This window comes from Salvelinus alpinus, chromosome 17 (genome assembly GCF_045679555.1).
Source record: "Salvelinus alpinus chromosome 17, SLU_Salpinus.1, whole genome shotgun sequence".
Lineage (NCBI taxonomy): Eukaryota > Metazoa > Chordata > Actinopteri > Salmoniformes > Salmonidae > Salvelinus > Salvelinus alpinus.
In genome coordinates, this window is record NC_092102.1 from 48,022,018 (window position 1) to 48,043,434 (window position 21,417).

General features: G+C 44.1%; 1 protein-coding gene across 1 annotated transcript; it reads left to right on the forward strand.

Moving 5' to 3' along the window:
* Nucleotides 1–6,748: 6,748 nt before the first annotated feature.
* LOC139543098 (synaptophysin-like protein 1) lies at nt 6,749–17,709 on the forward strand. The gene is made up of 6 exons (XM_071349265.1): nt 6,749–6,967; nt 7,152–7,229; nt 8,652–8,770; nt 12,392–12,593; nt 16,203–16,394; nt 16,666–17,709. The coding sequence occupies exons 1-6, from the start codon at nt 6,950–6,952 to the stop codon at nt 16,798–16,800; spliced, it is 744 nt and encodes a 247-aa protein (XP_071205366.1). The 5' UTR covers nt 6,749–6,949; the 3' UTR covers nt 16,801–17,709.
* Nucleotides 17,710–21,417: the final 3,708 nt, after the last annotated feature.

The following is a 21,417-nucleotide window of genomic DNA, read 5'->3' on the forward strand; positions in this document are numbered from 1 at the left end:
GGTGACTAGTTACATATACACCAGCCACGCCCCAGTGGTGACTAGTTACATATACACCAGCCACGCCCCAGTGGTTACTTGTTACATATACACCAGCCACGCCCCAGTGGTGACTAGTTACATATACACCAGCCACGCCCCAGTGGTTACTAGTTACATATACACCAGCCACGCCCCAGTGGTTACTAGTTACATATACACCAGCCACGCCCCAGTGGTTACTAGTTACATATACACCAGCCACGCCCCAGTGGTTACTAGTTACATATACACCAGCCACGCCCCAGTGGTGACTAGTTACATATACACCAGCCACGCCCCAGTGGTTACTAGTTACATATACACCAGCCACACCCCAGTGGTTACTAGTTACATATACACCAGCCACGCCCCAGTGGTGACTAGTTACATATACACCAGCCACGCCATAGTGGTTACTCAGGTTACATATATCACCAGCCACGCCCCAGTGGTTACTAGTTACATATACACCAGCCACGCCCCAGTGGTTACTAGTTACATATACACCAGCCACGCCCCAGTGGTTACTAGTTACATATACACCAGCCACGCCCCAGTGGTGACTAGTTACATATACACCAGCCACGCCCCAGTGGTGACTAGTTACATATACACCAGCCACGCCCCAGTGGTTACTAGTTACATATACACCAGCCACGCCCCAGTGGTTACTGGTTACATATACACCAGCCACGCCCCAGTGGTTACTAGTTACATATACACCAGCCACGCCCCAGTGGTTACTAGTTACATATACACCAGCCACGCCCCAGTGGTTACTAGTTACATATACACCAGCCACGCCCCAGTGGTTACTAGTTACATATACACCAGCCACGCCCCAGTGGTTACTAGTTACATATACACCAGCCACGCCCCAGTGGTTACTAGTTACATATACACCAGCCACGCCCCAGTGGTTACTAGTTACATATACACCAGCCACGCCCCAGTGGTTACTAGTTACATATACACCAGCCACGCCCCAGTGGTGACTAGTTACATATACACCAGCCACGCCATAGTGGTTACTAGTTACATATACACCAGCCACGCCATAGTGGTTACTAGTTACATATATACCAGCCACGCCCCAGTGGTTACTAGTTACATATACACCAGCCACGCCCCAGTGGTTACTGGTTACATATACACCAGCCACGCCCCAGTGGTTACTGGTTACATATACACCAGCCACGCCCCAGTGGTTACTAGTTACATATACACCAGCCACGCCCCAGTGGTTACTGGTTACATATACACCAGCCACGCCCCAGTGGTTACTGGTTACATATACATCAGCCACGCCCCAGTGGTTACTGGTTACATATACACCAGCCACGCCCCAGTGGTTACTGGTTACATATACACCAGCCACGCCCCAGTGGTTACTGGTTACATATACACCAGCCACGCCCCAGTGGTTACTGGTTACATATACACCAGCCACGCCCCAGTGGTTACTGGTTACATATACACCAGCCACGCCCCAGTGGTTACTGGTTACATATACACCAGCCACGCCCCAGTGGTTACTGGTTACATATACACCAGCCACGCCCCAGTGGTTACTGGTTACATATACACCAGCCACGCCCCAGTGGTTACTGGTTACATATACACCAGCCACGCCCCAGTGGTTACTGGTTACATATACACCAGCCACGCCCCAGTGGTGACTAGTTACATATATACCAGCCACGCCCCAGTGGTTACTAGTTACATATACACCAGCCGCGCCCCAGTGGTTACTAGTTACATATATACCAGCCACGCCCCAGTGGTTACTAGTTACATATATACCAGCCACGCCCCAGTGGTTACTAGTTACATATACACCAGCCACGCCCCAGTGGTGACTAGTTACATATACACCAGCCACGCCCCAGTGGTTACTGGTTACATATACACCAGCCACACCCCAGTGGTTACTGGTTACATATACACCAGCCACGCCCCAGTGGTTACTGGTTACATATACACCAGCCACGCCCCAGTGGTTACTAGTTACATATACACCAGCCACGCCCCAGTGGTGACTAGTTACATATATACCAGCCACACCCCAGTGGTGACTAGTTACATATACACCAGCCACGCCCCAGTGGTTACTAGTTACATATACACCAGCCACGCCCCAGTGGTAACTAGTTACATATACACCAGCCACGCCCCAGTGGTTACTAGTTACATATACACCAGCCACGCCCCAGTGGTTACCTGTTACATATACACCAGCCACGCCCCAGTGGTTACTGGTTACATATACACCAGCCACACCCCAGTGGTTACTAGTTACATATACACCAGCCACGCCCCAGTGGTGACTAGTTACATATACACCAGCCACGCCCCAGTGGTTACTAGTTACATATACACTAGCCACGCCCCAGTGGTTACTAGTTACATATACACTAGCCACGCCCCAGTGGTTACCGGTTACATATACAGTACCTCTCTCACAGATTCCGTGCCAACCGTTCTGGCGAGGCCGGCGACTGAGGCTAGCAGCACGACGATCTGCTTAGTGAACCAAAACTCCACTATGTAGAGATTAGGGTTCCATTTTGGATGTAGACAGAACGGTACAATGCACAGGCAACCCATCCCCCAGGCAACCCATCCCCCAGGCAATCCATCCCCCAGGCAACCCATCCCCCAGGCAACCCATCCCCCATGGCCGAAAGCATGGACGACCAGTCCACTATCAAATGGTGGAGAACAAACAAAGTCTTATTCCTTCTTGGAGACGTGCCCAACGATAGGGAGAAAACTGTGACTGGGGCCTTTCTAACAGTATCGGCTGGTTGTTCCAGGTCTGGCCGCTCGGTGGGCAACACGGCTATAGGCTTCTGTGTTCAGAGAGAAACCAGGGAATTTATTGACAGAGATTAGAGAAAGGAAGGGCATCAACTTGTTCAACAGAGGACATACAAATCAATGTTATGAACCTTTAAATAAAGCTATGTCATGCGTCTGTCTTTAGCATACACTCCCATACGTATTTATTCGGATAGGGAAGCTAAAACTTTTCATTTGACTCTATACTCCAGAATTTTGGATTTGAGATTTTTAAAATGATAATAATAATAATAATGAAGCGACAGTACAGTATATCCCCGTTTATTTGAGGGTTTTGCCATTTTACTGTTTAGAAATAAATGCACTTTGTGTATCTAGTCCACCACATTTCAAGGTGTCATAAGTATTTGGACAAATTCACTTATAGCGTATTACATTTAGTCAAATGTTTCAATTGGATCGCCTATTTGACATATTCCTAGCATGCAATGGGTACATCAAGTTTGTGACTCTAGAAACTTGTTGGATGCTTTTGCTGTTTGTTTTGGTTGTGTTTCGGATTATGTTGTGCCCTGTAGAAAAGAATTGTAAATAATGTAGTGTCATTTTGCAGTCACTTTTATTGTAAATAAGAATATAGTACGTTTATGAACACTTCTATGTGTATGCTACCATTATTTATATATTTTTTAACCTTTATTTAACTAGGCAAGTCAGTTAAGAACAAATTCTTATTTTCAATGACGGCCTAGGAACAGTGGGTTAACTGTCTTGTTCAGGGGCAGAACGACAGATTCTTTTTTACCTTGTCAGCTTGGGGATTCGATTTTGCAACATTTTGGTTACTAGTCCAACGCTCTAACCACTAGGCTACCTGTCGCCTCTACGCTTTAACCACTAGGCTACCTGTCGCCTCTACGCTTTAACCACTAGGCTACCTGTCGCCTCTACACTCTAACCACTAGGCTACCTGTCGCCTCTACACTCTAACCACTAGGCTACCTGTCGCCTCTACACTCTAACCACTAGGCTACCTGTCGCCCCACAACGGATAATCATGAATGAACGATGAGTGAGAACGTTACAGATGCACAAAGATCATGTCCCCAAAACATGCAGACTTCTCACCATTACAAATAACAGGAGAGGTTAGCATTTTTGAGGGGTATGCCTCTGTAACTTTGTCACTCATCATTATTCACGATTCATTCGGAATTATATGTAATATATATCTTATTATTTTTTTTGTTACATTGATTGTTTGCAGAAGGTGATGAAAAGATACAGTCTTTTCGTTAACAGTTAGGAGTAGATGAAGCAAGAGGGATAAACTACACAGACATAGAAAGGTGACTTAGAATGGTGACTTAGAATGGTGACTTAGAATGGTGACTTAGAATGGTGATCGGGGGGTGGGCTGCGGCAAGGATGGAAGGCCAGCATTGTCCCGTGGGATGTCGAGTTGTGTACGTTATTTTCATGAGGCTCCTTGATTGGTGAAGCGTGTAGAGTTGATTCATAGTTCAGGGAATGGGAAATGGCGGCGATTAGTGTGGACAAAATGGAGGAAATTGAGAAAAAGTTGGTAAAGCAACAGCTGTGCTGGAAGAAGAGAGATCGTGATACAGAAAGAAACAGGAAGAAGAGAGATCATGATACAGAAAGACACAGGAAGAAGAGAGATCATGATACAGAAAGACACAGGAAGAAGAGAGATCATGATACAGAAAGACACAGGAAGAAGAGAGATCATGATACAGAAAGACACAGGAAGAAGAGAGATCATGATACTGAAAGACACAGGAAGAAGAGAGATCATGATACTGAAAGACACAGGAAGAAGAGAGATCATGATACAGAAAGACACAGGAAGAAGAGAGATCATGATACAGAAAGACACAGGAAGAAGAGAGATCATGATACAGAAAGACACAGGAAGAAGAGAGATCATGATACTGAAAGACACAGGAAGAAGAGAGATCATGATACAGAAAGACACAGGAAGAAGAGAGATCATGATACAGAAAGACACAGGAAGAATAGAGATCATGATACTGAAAGACACAGGAAGAAGAGAGATCATGATACTGAAAGACACAGGAAGAAGAGAGATCATGATACAGAAAGCAGTGGAGCGACTAGTAAAGAAAGCATAAAGAGGGCCAAGGTAGGAAGCAAGAGTAGTGATGTGTTGGAGTTTAAAGTGGTGATAGTGTTTGATGAGACCACAGGGCCTCACTTACACCCTATCAGACTAACTAATGCCATAGAGAAAGAGGCAGGTGAAGTGAAATTAGCTTGGTTCATTGGAAATGGTAGATTGTTAATATTGTGTGGTAGCCAGGATCAGCAAGAGAAGATTTTTAAAATGGAAAAGCTTAATGGGAAGAAGATTAAAAGCCATGTACCTGGTGCTTATGCTAGATTGAGGGGAGTCATCAATGGTGTCCCAATAGCTATGTCCACAGATGATATTAAAGAAAATGTGAAACGAGGCAGAGTGATTGAGGCCAAAAAGGTTGATCAGTAGGAAAGAGGGTCAAAGAAGTGAAAGCTAATCAGTGATGCTGAGGTTTGAGAATGTCTTGTCGGGAAAAGTACAGATAGGGGATTCCGAGTGTCGCAGCCGTCTAAGGCACTGCATCTCAGTGCAAGAGGTGTCACTACAGTCCCTGGTTCAAAATCAGGCTGTATTACACCCGGCCGTGATTGGGAGTCCCATAGGGCGGCACACAATTGGCCCAGCGTCGTCTGGGGAAGGCCGTCATTGTAAATAAGAATTTGTTCTTAACTGACTTGCCTAGTTAAATAAAGCTTAAAAAAAAGAATCCTTAGTTTCAATGTTAGAGAATTTTTCCTATATGCAGTTTAGTGTATTCATTGCCAAAGAATGGGACATGTAGCTGCTCAGTGTAAACAAAAGAAAATATGTGTCAAGTGTGGAAGGGAACGTGATTATGGGGAATATGGAAGCAATGTGAAGGTTAAGTGCTGTAATTGTGAGGGAGAACACAGTACAGTATTTGGTGGATGACAGGTACAGAGAGAGGCTAGAGAGGCTCAGATATATAGTCATGATGTATCGTACGCAGAGGCCATAAAACAGATTGGTAGAACTACAGTGTAGACTGATGGATCTTACATGGATGTACCTGTAGTAAGTGGATCTACTGTCAGGGCTGATGGATCTTACATGGATCTACCTGTAGTAAGTGGACCTGCTGTCAGGGCTGATGGATCTTACATGGATCTACCTGTAGTAAGTGGACCTGCTGTCAGGGCTGATGGATCTTACATGGATGTACCTGTAGTAAGTGGACCTGTTGTCAGGGCTGATGGATCTACCTGTAGTAAGTGGACCTGCTGTCAGGGCTGATGGATCTTACATGGATTTACCTGTAGTAAGTGGACCTGCTGTCAGGGCTGATGGATCTTACATGGATGTACCTGTAGTAAGTGGACCTGCTGTCAGGGCTGATGGATCTGACATGGATGTACCTGTAGTAAGTGGACCTGCTGTCAGGGCTGATGCTTCTGATGGTCCTGGCATGGTTTGGTGTCAAAGGACACTTTGATAATTAATAAAGTTGACTTCACAGCTTTTATAAGTAAGGCTATCAATATGACTTGGGTTGTGGAAAGCAGAATTGCCAGGTTGAAGGTTATTGTGGAGATGGCAAAACAGATATTGGGGGGGTAACAGATGTTACTGTTGAAATGGTTGTTGACATGCTGGGTGGAGTGTTTCAGCATGATATAGATACCGTTTACTGGGGTTGGACAGAGGGGTGTGGCAGAAGTTAGGGATTTATTTGGTTTAGAATTGTATTTTCATGCTAATACAGGATCGGCAGATCCCGATTGATCGAACATTCCACACAGTAGGTGGCGGTATGCACTTAAACGATTGTTTGCGGACCGCCATGATATCATAGAAGAAGACGAAGAAGGAAGACGGAAAGGTGGACTATCCATTCACCACGTGTCACTTTAAGAACGTCGGTGATCACGTGTGCAGCGCTCTTCACACGCACACCAAAAAAAGTTTGACATAAATTTCGAAAATTATTTTGCAATTGTCCAAGTTCTTCATACTGTCCGAGAAATAAACGTGGATAGTGGTACGATGGACGGGATATCCCAGGTAACAACAGCTTGCCAAATACGTTATTATGCGTTTGTTAAATATAATTTTCAACCTACTTCTATTGCGCAAACATATTGCGTGGTAATCAATTTGTGTGGTGGTTGAATACGGATGCGCTAACGAAAACCTTGTTTTAGCTAATAATAACGTTGTTTACCTCTTCGTCCCTGAATATCTAAAGAAAATTCTGACTTCAGGATTTGCTCTTGACCTGGGACCCCTGAAAGAGCCCTTGGCATTTATTCGAGTGCTCGAATGGGTAAGTTAGTTTTTTTGTTCTTATTTACATATTAGGCTATTATGTGGCTAACCAAGTGAAACTCAACCCGGAGATGTAATCTACACCGACGGAGTTGAACGGAGAGAAGTGTGGGCGGACTGGCGCTCCTACGTCACATAAAATGAAGTTTGTATTTAAAAAACAAATACGGCTTTCGGTCAAACCCAAAGAATAGCCTCGATTAGGCTCAACGCCGTTGATGTGAAGTAACGTTACATCGAGGAGTCGAATTTCGCTTAGTTATTATGTGGCCTAGCATGGGGAGGAATTCAATGTATCAAATATATGTTTTTATTTAGCAACGTCATTTAGTCCTAAGCAACCAGTGACCTTTTAAACCGTGTTGCTGGTGTTGTGCGGGAACCCCCCCGCCAGAATCAGGGTGTTTCTGGAGACACAGAAGTGTTTAGACATTTTTATTTTACATTTATTTAAAACTAGGCAAGTCAGTTAAGAACAAATTCTTATTTCGGTGACGGCCTACCAGGGAACAGTGGGTTAAGTGCCTTGTTCAGGGGCAACAGATGATTTATTTTGACCTTGTCACCTCGGGGTTAGATCTGAGTCCAACGCTCTAACCACTAGTCTACCTGCATGGGGCGCCATGCATCCTGTACTGTATAACAGGCGTATATGTTACAGCTATTAAAACAACTTCTAGAGCAAGGCTGTTTATAGTAGGCTAGTGGCCAGTCCTCAGTCATTTTGTCAGGCAGAACCATACAGAACAAATTTGGGGGCATTGCTACTAGCCTATAAAACTGAAATGAAAAACAAATAATCCCCAAAAATGGGGATTATTATATATATATTTTAAATAACATAATTAACAGATCTCTTTGGAAAAACAAACTATACTGAAACTATGTTTGACTCAAACAAACTAAAATACATTTTAAACTGAACATAAATCATGATTTTTTTGTTTGTTTGTTTTGGGTGTGGGCAAAAATAATGTTTAAATAAACATGAATCTAACCGCCATATTTAACCCTTGTATCAAACCCAGACCGTCACTACAGTTCTACAACCACAGTTGATTTCTCTAAGGCAGTTTTTTTTTCTTCATTCTATATTCAAGTGATAAAAATCACTTCCTGTGAGGAAGGATGTCAGTCTGGTGTGTGACATCCACGATGACTCGAAGGCCCATGATCCAGTCTTGCTCCGCATTCTGTCAGTAGTTCTATCTGATCCGTTACCTGACCTATCAACTCCTGTCACAACACCTTCAGACTGCAAACTGGTGACATAGTTACCACAGGGTGACATAGTTACCACAGGGTGACATAGTCATATGTTCTGTAGTTTTTGGACTGAATGTTATTTCCAGTTATGTCAACTGGTTCTTTCATTTTGATTGTGTCCTGTCCTTATGTGAGCTTTCGTCTGTCTGTGCAGGTCTTCTCCATATTTGCCTTCGCTACAACGTCGGGTTATGCCGGCTCTACGAGCATCAACGTGCAGTGCCATGGAAGCATCAGCCAAGAAATCACTGCTGACTTTAACTACCCGTTCAGGTAAACAGAACATAAGCAAAAACATGCATTTATCTACGACTATGACTGACCTGAGAAGTGTGTTCGTCCCTTGTGAACACAACTGTTACAGATACAGATATACTGTGTGTGTTTCTCTCCTTCTGCCCTACTCACAGGTGACAGTCACCATTCCCTAATCAGTCGCTAATCAGAAGAAACACCTGCTCCTTTTCCCTTACCCAATCACATCCCCTTTCCCTTGGTTTTTAAAGTATCTCAATCAGTTGTCTCTGGAGATTTCTTTTTTTTGGTTTTTGCACCTACGTGTCACTTTGTCCGTTAGCCTGTGAGTATTGTATTGTTGTGGTGTATGACTGTTTGTTGGTGGGAAAAGGGGATAACCAGTCAAGTCGCCCGTTGGGCCTACATTACCCGTAGGGAAACAGTGTCTAAATACCCTAGTTAGAACTGGGCGGACCACCCACTGTATTTCTGGTTAGTTAGCTGTTCTTAAAGCAGGCTAGACTAGGGGTTTGTTTTGGTATTTAGTATGTCTTTCCTTGGGTCCAGCTCAGCCCCTTTATCCCACACTTCATTACCGTGTGTTTACAAATAAACCTGAAGTGTTTGACGGTAGATTTAGCTTGTCTGTGGTTTTTTAATTCTCACTGTTACTTATTCACTGGGGTGATTTGCATGAGTTATGTTACGGATCTCGTCCCCCCCCCCCCCCCCCCCCCTAGACTGCAGGGCCAAAAGTGGTTTGTAACATAAGTGGGGGCTCATCCGGGATCTGTCTTTACTGACACCCATGCCGCTCGTGCAAATGATTGTAGTGGTCTAGTTCAGTGTTGAGCGTCACCGCTGGGAATAGCTGATGTAGCATTAGAGTGCTATTTGTTGGCTCTTGTGTATTAGTGGTAGTTCAAAATGGCTACTTTTGAGTTGAAATCCTTTTTGGATAACCCTGCGTGGGAGGTTTTTGACAAATGCGTAGAATTGATTTGCTGACCATTATTCGGTATCTATTCCGCAGAGTTTAGTTAAAGCGGAGGTTAAACAGCTGGTGTTAAATGTTTTGTTGGAAGAGCAGGTGCTTGTGTTACCGCTGCCTGAGCCTACTACCCCTGTAGGGGATGTTGCTGCTCCTGTAAACCCGTTGGTGTCTGAGGGCGAGGCTAAAGCTCCAGCCACATTGCCCCGTTTTGATCCACTCTACCCGCTGTCAAATGGTGATGCCAGGAGGGATGTCCGTTCGACACAGCTCCAACTGGAGGCGGAACAGAGAGCCCAAAGTAGGCGAGAAAGTCTCCAGTTGGAGACGTGTAAAATTGAGGCAGAAAGAGAACAGCGGCAGTTGGAGATGTGTAAAATTGAGACAGCGGCAGTTGGAGATGTGTAAAATTGAGACAGCGGCAGTTGGAGATAGCGACAGTTGGAGATGTGTAAAATTGATACAGCGGCAGTTGGAGATGTGTAAAATTGAGACAGCGACAGTTGGAGATGTGTAAAATTGAGACAGCGACAGTTGGAGATGTGTAAAATTGAGACAGCGGCAGTTGGAGATGTGTAAAATTGAGACAGCGGCAGTTGGAGATGTGTAAAATTGAGACAGCGGCAGTTGGAGATGTGTAAAATTGAGACAGCGGCAGTTGGAGATGTGTAAAATTGAGACAGCGGCAGTTGGAGATGTGTAAAATTGAGACAGCGGCAGTTGGAGATGTGTAAAATTGAGACAGCGACAGTTGGAGATGTGTAAAATTGAGACAGCGGCAGTTGGAGATGTGTAAAATTGAGACAGCGGCAGTTGGAGATGTGTAAAATTGAGACAGCGGCAGTTGGAGATGTGTAAAATTGAGACAGCGGCAGTTGGAGATGTGTAAAATTGAGACAGCGGCAGTTGGAGATGTGTAAAATTGAGACAGCGGCAGTTGGAGATGTGTAAAATTGAGACAGCGGCAGTTGGAGATGTGTAAAATTGAGACAGCGGCAGTTGGAGATGTGTAAAATTGAGACAGCGGCAGTTGGCGTTCAAAATGCGCCAGATGGAACTGGAGGCCGAGACGGCGGGGCCAGCCTCCGTTACCGCTGTGTCTGTTAGTGAGCCGTCCTCACCAGCTGGAGCTTCCAACACTTTTGACATTAGTAGGCAGATTGCCTTGGTACCTTTGTTCAGAGAGTCAGAGGGTGACTCCTATTTTTGTGTATTTGAACGTATAGCCGTAGCATTGAAATGGCCTGAAGAGGTATGGTGCCTATTACTTCAGTGTAAATTAACTGGTAAAGCCCACAAGGTTTTGTCAGCGCTACCTCTGGAGGACAGTTTGAATTATGAAGTGGTCAAAGCTACTGTTCTTCGTGCCTATGAGCTTGTTCCTGAGGCATACCGACAGAGATTCAGGTCTCAGAGAAAGTCTTCTAGTAAGACTTATGTGGAATTTGCTAGAGACAAGGGAAATCTGTTTTGATAAATGGCATGCTGCTTGCGAGGTAACTGATTTCAACTCTCCGGGAGTTAATCTTGTTGGAAGAGTTTAAGAATTGCTTACCTGAACATATTGTCGTTTACCTAAACGAACAGAAAGTATCCTCCCTGTCAGAAGCGTCTGTGTTGACAGACCAGTTTGTGTTGACGCAAGAGCGAGTTTTCGGCTCATACTGAGAGTAGAGCCAATGAGTTGCCTACTTTTAGCCCTAGTCGGCCAGCAGTAGTATATCAAGCACGCCAGAAAAATGAGCGGCCCTGTTTCTATTGTCATAAGGTGGGACATAGGATTAATGATTGCTTCCTGCTTAAATGCAAACACGGGATGCCTCTTCGTGCCAAGCCGCCAACAGGTGTTGGTCTAATTCATTCGTACGGTTGTGAGGTCTGAAACGAAACAGGTGCCTAAGGGTAAATGTAGTTTGAAAGGCCCAGTCCCCGACCGCAGTTATGAACCGTTCATTTGAGGGGTTTGTTTCCCTAACGAATGACGAAGCATCTCAGCGTCCGGTTAAAATCCTTAGATACTGGTGCTGCGCAGTCATTTATATTGTCTGATGTGTTGCCCTTCTCCGACGATACATACTGTGGTTCCAGTGTGTTAGTTCAGAGTATTGAAATGGGTTTTGTCCCAGTGCCATTGCACTTTGTGAAAGTACACTGAGTTATATCAGTGGAATATTCAGAGTGGGGGTACGTTCTATGTTGCCAGTAAAAGGTGTGACCTTTATAATGGGTAACGATATTGCCGGAGGAAAGGTAGTAGCCGTATTGGATAAAAGTGACCACTCTCTCCAATGAGCTGGCACGGAGTTATCCACATGTGTTCCCCGCTTGTGCTGCCACTCGTGCTCAGGCACGACAAGTGGGTGACGTCATAGATTTGTCGAACACTGCTCTGTTCAAAGAGTTTGATCAAGAGGATGGGTTGTGTGCTACCTCTGGGAAGCTGATCCCCCTCTGACAAACAGCCCAGGGAAGAATGGAAGTATATTGAACTAATTGCTGATGCAATACAGTTACCAGTCACTCGTGAGCAGGTGATTGCTAACCAAAAGGTTGACAACAGGCTTGCTAAATGGTCTCGTTTCCTCCCCCCCCCCCCCCCCCCCCACCCTATACTGCAGGGCAACAGGGGTTCGTAACAACAACCTTGTCTCACTCTACTCCTACAGACTCATGGCTCACCCGTACAGTGTGCCCTCCTGTAAGAACGACTCCAGCACTATCCAGAACTATCTGACCGGCGACTACTCCTCCTCAGCTGAGTTCTACGTCTGTATCGGGGTGTTTGCCTTCCTCTACAGCACCGCCAGCCTGGTGATCTACCTGGGCTACCAGCACGTCTACAGGCAGACCAGCCGCGGCCCCATTGTGGTGAGTTGAAGGTGGTCGGTGTTGAGCCCGTCTATAGAACCACTAAAGAGCTTGAGGGTTTTTGTTGTGTGACACTAAAGACATTTGAAATCTGTGTGAGTCTTTGGGAACAAGCAAACATTCTGTAAACCTGGCCCCGTTTGAGGTGAGTTAACTGGAATGGTGAACTTTATGCTCTCTGTGAGAAAGCGCACTTAATGGGTGTGTCAATGAAGACCTGGAACTGTGGAGGGTGGGGGGTCCTCTGGAACTGTGGAGGGTGGGGGGTCCTCTGGAACTGTGGAGGGTGAGGGGTGGGGTCCTCTGGAACTGTGGAGGGTGAGGGGTCCTCTGGAAGTGTGGAGGGTGAGTGCTGTGTTCCTCAGGGAGTCAGCAGCTGGAACTGGGCAGGGTGGGGTCCTCTGGAACTGGGGAGGGTGAGGGGTCCTCTGGAACTGGGGAGAGTGAGGATGAGGGGTGGGGTCCTCGAACTGGGGAGGTTGAAGGGTGGGGTCCTCTGGAACTGGGGAGGGTGGGGTCCTCTGGAACTGGGGAGGGTGGGGACCTCTGGAGCTGGGGAGGGTGGGGACCTCATGGAGTCAGCAGCTCTGCAAAAAAAATAACTAACATTGTGTCAATAGTGGAGCCACTTTAATATTCCAAGAAACTGTCATTGAACATTTTGGTTGCTTGTGGATCAACCGATCTGGGTCAAGTATATATGTAAATGAGAGGGCTGTGTTCCTCATGGTGAATGCTGGAGGAGATGGCTGCCTTTTTACAGGCTCCTAACCAATTGTGCTATTTTGTGTTTTTTCGCATTATTTAACTTATTTTTTAGATAATGTTACTGCTATTGTCTCTTATGACAGAAAATAGCTTCTAGATATCAGAACAGCGATTGTTCACATCGAACTGGACAAATATTTTTTTCTTTAGCTGACGCAAAGGAAATACTGTTTCTGCCGGACCAGGCCCAAATCCCCGTCATTTGCATGAAGAGAAGACTGAGATACAAGGGGTGCAGATCCAGGTCCCTTGTGAGAATTCGTCCTTGAGTAGGTAACCCACCTCTACCATCTGTTCTATTGGCCAACGTGCAATCGCTGGAGAATAAACTGGATGAGCTCCGTTCGAGACTATCCTACCCACGGGACATTTTAAACTGTAATATCTTATGTTTCACCGAGTCGTGGCTGAACGACGACATGGATAACATACATCTGGATGGGTTTTCCAGCATCGGCAGGACAGAACAACTACGTCCAATAAGATGAGGGCTGGTGGTTTGTGTCTATTTGTCTAACAGCTGGTGCGCAATGTCTAATATTAAGGAGGTCTCGAGGTATTGCTCGCCTGAGGTAGAGTACCTCATGATAAGCTGTAGACCAAATTATCTACCAAGAGTTTATATTTTTCGTAAAACTATCATGGTCCAAACACACCAAGAAGGTTGGGAAGAGGGCACGACAACACCTATTCCCCCTCAGGAGACTGAAAAGATTTGGCATGGATCCTCAAAGTTCTACAACTGCACCATCAAGAGCATCCTGACCGGTTGCATCGCCGCCTGGTATGGCAACTGCTCGGCATCCGACCGGAGAGCTCTACAGAGGGTAGTGCGTATGGCCCAGTACATCACTGGGACCAAGCTTTCTGCCATCCAGGACCTGTATACCAGGCGGTGTCAGAGGAAGGCCCAAACTTTTTTTCAAAGATTCCATTCACCCAAGTCATAGACTGTTCTCTCTGCTATCGCACGGCAGGTTGTACCAGAGCACCACGTCTAGGTCCAAAAGGCTCTTTAACAGCTTCTACCCCCCAAGCCAAAAGACTGCTGAACAATTAATCAAACAGCTACCCGACTATTTGCCCCCCCCCCTCCCTTTGTTTTTACACTGCTGCTACTAATCATTGTTATTTTACTGTGTTTTTTAAAGGAATTTTTACTTTAGTTTATTTAGTAAATATTTTCCTAACCAACAATGCAGTTAAGAAAATAGATTTACAGGCTTGTGGGTAAGCATTTCACGGTGAGGTCTACACCTGTTGCACGTGACAAATAAAATATGATTTTAAAATATATTGTCAAACACTTAATTTTGTTTGCCTGGAACAATGGAACGAGTAGAATTGTTCCAAAAGTTCAAACACCAAGCTAAATCAAGCGCACATCAAATACTTTCAAGTCTTTGACATTGTGTATTTAACCCAGGTCTCCTTCACTAGTTTAAGTCCCAACCAATCAGATACATTAAAATGGAAATCATAAGCCTGATAACAAATTATTATTATTACTGCATTTGTGGAATGCAGTAATAATCTGGTACAAAGTGAGGTTGTTATATGGTCTGTTTACATACACTGCCTTCAAAAAGTAGTCGCACCTCTTTTACGTTTTGCACGAATTGAAAATTGATTAAATTGTGATACATTTTTTTTTGTCACGCACAATACCCCATAATGTCAGTCAAAATATGTTTTTCAAAATGTTTACAAATTAATAAAACATATTTAAATCTGAAATGTTTTTAAGTGAATAAGTATGCAACCCCTTTGTTATGGCCTAAATAAGTTCAGGAGTAAACGTGTGCTGAACAAGTCACATGCAGTGCATTCGGGAAAGTATTCAGACCCCTTTGACTTTTTACACATTTTGTTAATTTACAGCCTTATTCTAAAATTGATTACATAGTTTTTTTCCCTCCCATCATCAATCATAATGACAAATCTAAAACAGGTTTAGACATTTTAGAAAATGTGTATATATATAATTTTTTAAACGATCACATTTACATAAGATTCAGGCTCTTTACTCAGTACTTTGTTTAAGGACCTTAGGCAGTGATTACAGCCTCAAGTCTTCTTGGGTATGAAGCTACAAGCTTGCCACAGCTGTATTTGGGGAGTTTCTCCCATTCTTCTCTGCAGATTTGCTCAAGCTCTGTCCAGTTAGATCGGGAGCGTTGCTGCACAGCTATTTTCAGGTCTCTCCAGAGATGTTTTGATTGGGTTCAAGTCCGGGCTCTGGCTGGGCCACTCAAGGATATACATGGTAGAATGTGTTTCAAATTGGTTTGAAACACCAACACATTGTGCAGTTAAAGAAGAGACAGTTTTCCTCTTTAGATTCTCCTTTTCATCTTGCTGCAAATGTTGATAAAATACTACCAGTATATTACTAAAAGACGGCTGTAATATTCAACACAATATAATACGATCAGCCATCTTTCAATGCAGCCAATCTGTCAGTCTCAAGGCATTCACAACGTCTACACACCCGTCTGTAGGCGGTGTTTCAGGAGACTGAGAAGTGTTTAAACATGCATCCTGTACTGAAAAAAAAAACAATTTAGTAAACTGAAATAAAATAATTTGTTTCCTGAGTTCCAAATAATTAGTTCATTTTTTTTTTTTGCTCATTTCTTAACACGTTTCACTTTTGTCATTCCGGGGGTATTGTGAGATCTATTGAGTTCAGGCTGTAACACGTGGAATACGTCAAGGGGTGTGAATACCTTCTGAAGGTACTGTGTAGGTGGGTTTCTTTTTTGTAACGTTCCAGCCTTCATCCTGAACCTGAATGTATTGTACAGTTTTTATTTACCATGTCTCCCGTTCTTCCAACAGGACCTGGTGGTGACAGCAGCCTTCGCCTTCCTGTGGCTGGTGTCCTCCTCTGCCTGGGGTAAAGGCCTGACTGACGTCAAGTGGGCTACCAGCCCCTCTAACCTGGTAGGCTTAATCTCCGCCTGCATGGACGTCAGCAACAAGTGCACACCGGGAGCAGTGCCTCACGTGGGACGACTCAACTCCTCTGTGGTAAGCTATACGCATCATTCATGTTGGTTATAATCTGCACCTTCAATTCAAGGAAACTGCTTAAAAAAAAAATTTAAAAGTGTTTTACTTCCTCAATTGATTGGATTGAAATGGAATTTAACCCTGCTTCACCATAAGTCCTCTTTTGTAGAACCTGCTTTCATTCTCACAACGGGACAGGTTCATAATGAGGCATAGTAGCAACATCTCAATGACATTCTTTTAACTTCCTGACTAAGAAACATGATTTTGTCGCCCCCCCTTATGGCAGATCTTTGGATTCCTCAATCTGATATTGTGGGGTGGTAACTGCTGGTTCATCTTTAAGGAAACATCTTTCCACAAGTCAACCAACCCCCCTGCGGACGTAGAGGAGGGTTCAGGGGTCAGGCCCCTGCCGTCCTAACTGGGCAGTTCTCTGCTGTCGACGGCTGTGTTCCAGACTGCCTGCAAATGCAGTCACCACTGCATCAATTAACCAATCTTTGGGGCGAATCTTTAACTTCCACTCAAATTCTCACATAGTCATGCTACGATGCCAATAGGAGACAATGTGACTTTGTGGAAGTTAAGATTTTTCCCCTCTGTGTGATTTCTGACTTGTTAAACACTTATCCAGGCGTTTTGAGATGTGACTGATATGCAGATGACCTGGAACAGGGCTGAAGTTCCCTCCAACCAAGTAGTTCCTTTACCTTTTTCAAATGATTTGTAAATTGGTTTGAATGCTGCTTAGAAATGTCTAACGTAAACTTAACCACAGTTTCTTTCATGCATTGCCAAAATTGCCAAAATTTATTTTTCAAAAGCTTTCGAAGTGGTTAACTGCCTTGTTCAGGGGCAGAACAAGAGAGTTTTACCTTGTCAGCTCGGGAATTTGAACTTGCAACCTTTCAGTTACTAGTCCAACGCTCTAACCACTAGGCTACCCTGCTGCCTGCTGTTATACTTAACTGTATAACGAACCCAATGCAACAATCAAATCAGTTTTTTTAAAAGTCGCTGTGTGATTATTTCTTTTTGTTACTTTGTGGAGAGTTTAGTGTTTTTGTTTTAATGTGTATATAAAAACAACAAAGTGCTTATTACAACAAGGGCTTTGCTTGTTATTTACCACTTATAAGAAACTAAGCAGAGATGTTTACGGACATCTATGTGATTCTACGATCATTTCTACAGTACTTTTATGTCATGTTCGAAATGTGCCTTTTCTTTCTTTGTGCCAGAAGGTTTGTAATATTTAATGTGTTTTTAAATTAACACGTTTTTTTTTTGTATGGGGGGGAAAAAAATAAAGCCCGCAAAGTCCTGTTTTTCACTTTGTCACAAGTAGTGATGAATTTCATACCTTTTGGTCACAACCATTTTTCAACTCTGTTTTTACAAAAACATTTTAAATTATGTTCTGTATTTCCTTGGGTCTCTTCCTCCTCCGTTTTGTGAAGTCAGAACCTTTTCACTCCTTTAAAAAAAAACATGTTATCTTTAAAATGGTAAGTCTCGTTCAGTATTGTTTCTAGGTACATTTCAATTTAAGGTATCATTATTGTGACACACACACCATTACAAACAAAGCTGTAAATTTAAAGGGAAATAGCTGGTAAATGTGTTTCGTGTCTTCTATAGTTGACATTTGTCTTTCATGTCTGCACTGAGTTAACTACCAGGAATGTGTACCTTGAGAAATACAGTGTACAAAACATTAAATTGACAGGAAACTCAGCCCCAGGACAGTAAACCCTCCACAGCACTGCTTCAGATTCAGCCCCAGGACAGTAAACCCTCCACAACACTGCTTCAGATACAGCCCCAGGACAGTAAACCCTCCACAGCACTGCTTCAGATACAGCCCCAGGACAGTAAACCCTCCACAGCACTGCTTCAGATACAGCCCCAGGACAGTAAACCCTCCACAGCACTGCTTCAGATACAGCCCCAGGACAGTAAACCCTCCACAGCACTGCTTCAGATACAGCCCCCTCAGCCCAAGGAGAGTAAATCATGTCCAATTAATTGAATTTACCACAGCTGAGATGTTGCAACCAAGTTGTAGAAAAACCTCAAGGATGATTAATGGAAACAGATGCACCTGAGATTAATTTCGAGTCTCATAGCAAATGGGTCTGAATACTTATGTAAATACGTTTGGCATTTTTTTCACAAAAAAACTCATTATGGTGTATTGTGATGTCATTATGGGGTATTGTGATGTCATTATGGGGTATTGTGATGTCATTATGGGGTATTGTGTGTAGATGAGGATTTGTTTTTATTTAATCCATTTTAGAATTAAACTAATGTAACAAAATGTGGAAAAAGTCAAGGGGTCTGAATACTTTCCGAAGGCACTGTACATGTTTACAACTGTAACATGATAAATGACCATTGGGGTGGGGGCAGGGAAAATGTCAGTTGGGGGGTAGGAAGTCCAGAGGGGGCACAAGGGGAGCAGGTAGTTGACTAGTGGTGGCTATTCAGCAGCCTGATGATCTGAGAGTAGAAACTATTGGCCAGTCTTCCACTTTTAGCCATGATGCTCCTGTACTGCACACGTCTGAGTGGTGGAAGCAGAGAAAACAGGAAATGACTCGTTTGGGTTTCTGATGATCTTCTTGGCCTTCCTGCAACACCTGGAGGTGTCCTGGAGGGCAGGCAGTGTGCACCCAATGGTTTGTTTGGCTGAGTGTACTAAAAATGTATTTTTTTGTTTTATAAATGTAACTTTTATTTAACTGGGCAAGTCAGTTAAGAACAAATGTATTTTTACAATGACGGCCTACACCGGCCAAACCCGGACGACGCTGGGCCAATTGTGCGCCGCCCTATAGGACTCCCAATCACGGCCACTTGTGATACAGACTGGAATCGAACCAGGGTGTCTGTAGTGACGCCTCAAACACTGAGATGCAGTGGCTTAGACCGCTGCGCCACTCGGTAGTGTCTTGCGGTCAGCGGCTGTGTAGTTCCTGAATTTCTTCAGCCACCCGAGGTTTAAAAAGTTGCTGTCATGTCTTCACCATTGTGTCCGTGTGGTTTGACCATTTCAGCTCTGAGATGTGTATACCGAGTGACTTGACGTTTTTGACCTTTTCCATGGCGGCCCCGTTGATCAGGATGGGGGCGTGCCAGGCCTGGTTCCTCCTGGAGTCCACAATCCGCTCCTTTGTTTTGCTGACATTGTGTGTATCTATCTCTCTGTGTGTGTGTGTCTAAAAATATTTGCTATGTTGGTTTTGTATGTGACTGTGGTGTAGTATATGAACATAGAAATACACTTTATATACAGCAGTATGTGGACACCCCTTCAAATTAATGGATTATTTGAGTCACATCCGTTGCTGGCAGGGGTATAAAATCGAGCACACAGCTATGCAATCTCCATAGACAAACATTGTCAGTATAATGGCCTTACTGAAGAGCTCAGTGACTTTCAACGTGGCACCGTCACAGGATGCCACCTTTCCAACAAGTCATTTCGTTAAATTTCTGCCCTGCTAGAGCTGCCCCGGTCAACTGTAAGTGCTGTTTTTGTGAAGTGGAAATGTCTTGGAGTAACAACGGGACCGCCAAGTGCTGATGCGCATAGCACGTACAAATCGTCTGTCCTCGGTTGCAACACTCACTACCGAGTTCCAAACTGCCTCTGGAATCAACGTCAGTAGAATAACTGTTTGTCGGTTTCCATGGCCGAGCAGCCGCACGCACACAAGCCTAAGATCACCATATGCCAAGCGTCGACTGGTTTGATGAATCACGCTTCATCATCTGGCAGTCCGACAGACCAATCTGGGTTTGGCGGCTGCCAGGAAAACGCTTCCTGCTCCAATGCATAGTGCCGGCTGTAAAGTTTGGTGGAGGAGGAATAATGGTCTGGGGCTGTTTTTCATGGTTCAGGCCCCTTAGTTCCAGTGAAGGGAAATCTTAACGCTACAGCATACAATGACATTCTAGACGATTCTGTGCTTCCAAATTTGTTGCAACAGTTTGGGGAAGGCCCTTTCCTGTTTCAGCATGACAATGCCCCTGTGCACAAAGCAAGGTCCATACAGAAAGGTTTTATCGAGATCGGTGTGGAACTTGACTGGCCTGCGCAGAGCCCTGACTTCAACCCCATCGAACACTTTTGGGATGAATTGGAACACCGACTGTGAGCCAGGCCTAATCGCCCAACATCAGTGCCCGACCTCTCTCTAATGCTCTTGTGGTTGAATGGAAGCAAGTCCCCGCAGCAATATTCCAACATCTAGTGGAAAGCCTTCCCAGAAGACTGGAGGCTGTTATAGCAGCAAAGGGTGGGACCAACACCATATTAATGTCCATGATTTTTTGAGTGAGATGTTCGACGAGCAGGTGTCCACATACTTTTGCCATGTAGTCAAGATGAGACTTACCTTATGCTGCTATAATAAAATGGTAATTTATGGAAAACGATATAAAAGAAATACTTGAACAGCTTTTATATTGAATTACAGGCAACATGTAGAAATACATTATGAAAAATGTTTAAATTTAGCTGTTTGGAGCGCCATCTAGTGTAGCAAAAGCATAAACTTCAGGTAGCTCATTTTGGACTGCAGTAACATCATGACAACACCAGATGGCAGTAAACCATTAGCTTTATACAGAGTAACTGTTCTTTTTGTTGTTGAATTGAATTCATTGTAATGTTACTGGGCTAGATCTAGAAATTCTCATTAAATGAATTGTTATACTTAATTAAAAATGAAATCAATCAAATGTGTTATACACAATACATTCTGTAATGTTCTGCCCTCCTGATCAGACCGCTGATTGGCTTAATTGCCGGATGGATCGTAATGTCCTTCACGAGACAGAGGAGAGCCTAGTTCATATATTGCTATCTAATGATATCCACCTGCTATACTTGGTCATATTCATTAGTGCACACTGTAGCAAAACATTTTGCAACGGAAAACAAAAACTCCCCGTTTCTGTTATGCTGATGAATGAGGACCCAAAAGCGACGTAATAGCAACAGAGTCTTTATTCCAGTATCAAACAA

Coding starts and splice junctions, on each gene's coding strand:
- LOC139543098 (XM_071349265.1), top strand. Junction 8,771..12,391: donor GACTTTAACTACCCGTTCAG/GTAAACAGAACA, acceptor CTACTCCTACAG/ACTCATGGCTCACCCGTACA. Junction 16,395..16,665: donor GACGACTCAACTCCTCTGTG/GTAAGCTATACG, acceptor CCCTTATGGCAG/ATCTTTGGATTCCTCAATCT.